The sequence below is a fragment of the Rutidosis leptorrhynchoides genome, chromosome 5 (assembly GCF_046630445.1).
Source record: "Rutidosis leptorrhynchoides isolate AG116_Rl617_1_P2 chromosome 5, CSIRO_AGI_Rlap_v1, whole genome shotgun sequence".
In the NCBI taxonomy this organism is placed as follows: domain Eukaryota; kingdom Viridiplantae; phylum Streptophyta; class Magnoliopsida; order Asterales; family Asteraceae; genus Rutidosis; species Rutidosis leptorrhynchoides.
Genome location: NC_092337.1, coordinates 413,028,044 through 413,033,748, shown reverse-complemented (window position 1 = coordinate 413,033,748; position 5,705 = coordinate 413,028,044). Strand labels below are relative to the sequence as shown.

The following is a 5,705-nucleotide window of genomic DNA, read 5'->3' as shown; positions in this document are numbered from 1 at the left end:
CGGAGGAGTACTATCAAAATAAATAAACTTTAAGTGTTAAAAAGAAAAAGTGGAAGTTGCAGTCTTTGTATTGAAGACTGGAAACACTTGCCCTCTCTCTACTTGATTAATTTTTGTCAAAAATTGCATGTCTTGGTCACACCCCAATATTTATTTGCAAACTCCACATGCTTAAACTCTTAAAAAACTCAAAACCCCCCATTTTTTGTGCTCAAACCATCAATTCTTGAGCTATTTAATTACTTGTGTTGCCTTGAAGTTGTTGCTGTCAGAGCATAGAAATCAAGGTATAGAATAAGAATAGAAACTTTGGTGAGAGGCTCTAGTTATTAAGTTTTTAAGTTTATGTATGATATCACAACCAATTTTGTTTTTTGTTTTTATTATCTATTTTTTAAATAAAACATCATTTGAATCTTCGAAAATGGTGTTAGAGTGAACTAGGAATTAAGAAGCTATTTGGAATATGGCTAGTTTTCATTGGGAGAAATCAAAGGAAATTTGTTTTTGTTTTCATTTTAGCAAGAGACAAGAAGAAGGCAAATGCACAAAACAAAAACAAGAAACAGAAACAAAAACAGATTTGTTTAGAACAACAACACAAGTACATACAAATATGGATCTCACTTCTAGTTTTCAAACTCTTCCAATCATTTCAACCTTTGTTTTCTTCCTTTTGTTATTTTCTACCATTTTTCCCGCAATTTCGGCCTCGCAATTTGAAGATTTTCGACGATCGAATCAAACTTTTCGACCCGGGGAAGAATCAAAGAAAATGAGATTGATTAGAACCCACCTATTGAATATCAACAAACCTTCTGTTAAAATTATTCAGGTAATTCTAATCAATTCAAATCCAAGCATATCTTAATAATCTTATGTCCAATTTTATCGTTATATTCATATATATCATCATATTTTTGATATATTCATCGAAAGATGTGCATTAACAAGTTGCATTGTACAACTTGTTAATGCATATTTGTGACAATTCGTATAAAGATGATATTTGCATTAAGTACAACTTGTTAATATGTAATGAATTTATTTATATTTATAATTATTGATGTATTTATCATTAGCCGTTATTCTTATACTGTAACATACGTCGTACTACAAACTCAAACCTTGTGCAACAAATGCAGTCATGGCTAATTAATTCTTAAAAATATATTGATTGATGTATTCTTATTTTTATTTATTTCAAAAATAATTTTGTAACAGAGTCCAGATGGGGATATAATGGATTGTGTGATGGTTCATCATCAGCCAGCTTTTGATCATCCAACATTAAAGGGAACAAAGCCATTGGTTGGTTTTATTTCTTTATTATAAATAACTTACAAATATATTCATATTTTTATTATTTATTATTATTGTGTAAGTTTTTTTTGAAGGGCAGAATTTTATTAAATAATATTGTTGTTTTTTGAATGATTAGGATCCACCGGAGAGGCCAAGTGGGTATCACCATTCAGGATCGGAAAACTATCAGTTATGGAGTTTATCCGGCGAATCTTGCCCGGAGGGAACAATTCCGATCAGACGAACAACGGAACAAGATATTTTACGAGCAAGTTCCATTAAAAGATTCGGTAGAAAGAATATAAGACCAGTTAGAAGAGACTTTAGTAACGATGGTCATGAGGTAATTCAGTTTAATTAACAATTCTTTTATTTATTTTTAGGCATTACTAATTAATATCTGGATTATGAATTACTGATCATTGTTATGCCTATTATTTATTATCCTGTGAGAATTATTTCTGTAAACTAACAAGTTTCCTGGCGAAGAGATTAAAGATGAAAAGAGCTGTATTAACTCCATTTATTTAGCTAGATTGGATATAATAAAGTACATTATAATTTTTTAATATATTAATTAATATATTCCAAATAATAAATAAATTTTTTTATACTCGTACATTTTAAATAAATTTTGGAAAGTTGTAAAACGTTTAAGCATTTATTTTAAAGTTTTACTTTCATATTTTAATGTATTTTTCATACTTAAATTCAGAGTGTTATTTATTAATGAAAATATGTAATTAATATGTAATTTTATAGTAAAAATATTCACTCTTATCATTTTCCATTAATCTTCTATAGTTTCTATTATATTGCTAAAATGATAATGTCATTATTAAACTAATTCTTTTGTTAAGAAAAAATCAAAAAGAAAAAGAAAAAAATCTAAGCACATTGGTTGATGTCATTAATTTAAATAATTTTAAATTAAAATTAAACCTTATTAATTAATTAATTATTATTAAATCTTATTAATAATTATTTTAATTATTAAAATTAAATAATTTTAAATTATTTTAATTAATTATTTTGAATTGAGTCCGAGAAGGTATAAAAGTTAGGCAGAATGAAACTAATTCTACATTTATATTTTGATTTACACTTTTAAAATACAATGACAACCAATATTATCTCTTATGGTTAGATGTGAATTGTTAAATATGAATTTTAGGTGTTTGATGAAATGTTCAGCTGACGAGTTTCTTAGCCGGACTATGTGGTTCCATGGGTCATAAAACTAAATAACTTTAGCATTTACGTTCACTTAATACTTATCATTAAACTGATTTGTTTAAACAAACCCGTGGTTCCACGGGTCATTTCACTAGTTTTAGTTATTTTCTCACAATAATATGTTTCAGATGCTTAAAGGTGAATGTTTGTGAACAAAATCTTCAATACAGTAATTTAATTAATTTCCAAATACAGTAATATTTTTCTAATATCCCGCATTTATCGTTTCATCATCCTAATAACCTCTAGTAAGTGGGTATGAAAATGCATTAATTAAGTCAACAGTAAGAACGCAAAGACACGATAATTACGCTATTTAAAAAGTTGTCCGCTCATTGTTGTTACGTATACGTAACGAATAAGATAAATAAAGTGTTTTATTTCGACATTATTATTATATTTATATACAGTAATTATTATTATTATAATTATTATTACTCCGTATTATATTATATGGACATACTACTTAAATTTTCATAAATAAATCAAGGTCAAACAAGTATTGACATTATTCATCAAGTAGATGTTCTTAGATATCTATACTGTATATCAAAATTTTCACAGTTAAATTTACATTGAATATAATAATAATTTGATATAACTGCATGTGCATTATGTAATTGTACATTACAAGTATACTCAACTTACAAATGTGACGGATTCATTAATCATTATATTAGTGGTGAAAATATGAATGCCCAAATCAACAATGTGAGACCTTTCTGATTACATTGATAAATGTAAAAGAAATTCGCCGCTAAATGTATACACTTTGACAGTTATATATTGACAGCATGCAGTTGGTTATGTAACTGGAGAACAATACTACGGAGCAAAAGCAAGTATAAACGTATGGGATCCAAAGGTGACCGATCAATACGAGTTCAGTCTTGCGCAATTATGGGTTATTTCTGGTTCATTTGGTGATGATCTTAACACCCTTGAAGCTGGCTGGCAGGTACATTGTTTATTTATTTTTATTTATATATAAAAATAAAAAATTCTCATGTTTTTTAGTTTAACTAATTGAACGAAAAATTATATTTGTGTTCGTTTATTTAACTATAAAACAAATATAGACAAAATTTACATATGAACTATATTTATGTTTGGGCTCTCTAACAGAACTTTTGGACTCTTTTGTCTAATAGGTTAGCCAAGAGTTGTATGGGGACAATCGCCCAAGATTCTTTACTTATTGGACTGTAAGATTTATTTTCAGTTTGAGCCCATTTTAGTATTTGTTAGTATTTGTTATGAAATACTTTACTTGTATGTACTTAAAAACTTTTTTAATTTGGTTACTATTTCTAAACAAACTTCTAAATAACTTGTAGAGCGATTCATATCAAGCTACTGGATGCTACAACCTGTTATGCTCGGGTTTCGTTCAAACGAATAATAAGATTGCGATCGGAGCAGCTATATCTCCAACATCATCTTACAATGGTGGACAATTCGATATTAGCTTAATGATATGGAAGGTTAGTACTTAAACTTGCGGTGTAATCTCTACTACTGCCTTGCTAATTTCTAATGTAAAACTTGTCATTAGAAAAACTTGAATGATTGTAGCAAACTTGATGTTGCAAATATGATTAATAGAATAATAATGTTGCTATAAAAGAGACTAAAATATGATTTTGCATACTACGCCACAATGCGGTGGATATGTCATCATGTATTTCAAAGTAGCCTTTCTTTGTACACTATAAACAAATAATTTTCAAACCATTCATTAGAAATTATTCTTTAAAACGTAAAATGCAAAAGTATACAACTTAATTGATATCAACTTTTTGCCCGTATCATAACTTTAATTTTTTTTATTTTTATTCTTGTACATAAGACAATTTTTAACGCTAGCGTTATAAGTGTTTTTCGGCTCCATCACGCCACAATCGCCACAATGCGGCGTAATGGGCTGAAATTCTTGTTATGCATGACTAAGTAACCCATCAGAATTTATATAAATGAATTCATAGTTTAGTTACTTAAATAAATATAATAAAATAACTAAAAATGATGGGACCTACTCACTATCACATCATCACCATTACATACTTCATCACGCTATCACCTCATCACAATTGTCGCAACATCAATATACCCTACAAAATCCCTCACCACACTCTATCACGCTATCAACATTAAAAATGGTGTAAGTTTTGTTACATTCATACGCGTATATCCTAAAGCTTAATGATTTACTGCAGGATCCAAAACATGGAAATTGGTGGCTCGAGTTTGGATCAGGAGTTTTAGTCGGATACTGGCCCGCTTCTTTGTTCTCTAACCTTCGTGGTCACGCAAATATGGTACAATTCGGGGGTGAAGTTGTGAATAGTCAAGCGTCGGGGTCTCATACATCAACCCAAATGGGAAGTGGGCATTTTCCGGCTGAAGGGTTTGGGAAAGCGACGTATATAAGAAATATGCAAGTCGTCGATTGGGATAATAGCTTAATCCCGTTGTCAAATATGAAAGTGACAGCTGATAAACCGAATTGTTATGATGTAAGAGGTGGGATTAATAATGTTTGGGGTAACTATATATATTTTGGTGGCCCGGGTAGAAGTCAGATGTGCCCTTGAAACGGGCCGGGTTAGTATAAATACATAGGGTGAGTTTTAACAGTTTTTTTACGTTGATTGGGGTGATCGGGTTTCTTAACATATGGGTTATTCTTTCAATTTTTCGGTTATGTGATCGATTTATAGATTGTAAAACAAATGTAAATTAACGATTTTGATCTTAAATGGTCCATATGTTATTGTTCGTGTTGCTATATATATGATCCTTAATTTTAAACCAACACCATTGTTATTTTGGACACTTTATTAACCTGTTAATTGTAACAAAAGTTCTGTTTCTGTCTAAGAATCACGTTACAATCGACTAAAAACATATGGGCATTTCATTCAATACAAGTCCAGTTTTATATGTACTCCATATATTGTGTTAGTATTAATTTGATATCTAATATATTCAGGGCTGGTCCCTAGATTTCGAGTGCCCAGAGCGAGACTAAAAAAAAGGCCCCTAAAATCAGGGTGGTCTCGAGAATTGAAGTCCTTAAAATGAAGTGAAAAAATGCATTTAGACCCTTAACGATTAATGTAAGCTATTAAAAAAATGACAATGTAATTCAAAGGTTATCGAAT

At 29.6% G+C, this 5,705-nt stretch overlaps 1 protein-coding gene across 1 annotated transcript; it reads left to right on the top strand.

Moving 5' to 3' along the window:
- The first annotated feature begins 286 nt into the window (after positions 1–286).
- On the top strand, positions 287–5,217 carry LOC139847671 (protein neprosin-like). Its single transcript, XM_071837397.1, has 7 exons — positions 287–835; positions 1,225–1,311; positions 1,442–1,648; positions 3,335–3,499; positions 3,693–3,746; positions 3,879–4,025; positions 4,758–5,217. Exons 1-7 carry the CDS (start codon positions 467–469, stop codon positions 5,133–5,135), a joined length of 1,407 nt encoding a protein of 468 aa, XP_071693498.1. The 5' UTR covers positions 287–466; the 3' UTR covers positions 5,136–5,217.
- The last annotated feature ends 488 nt before the right edge of the window (positions 5,218–5,705 follow it).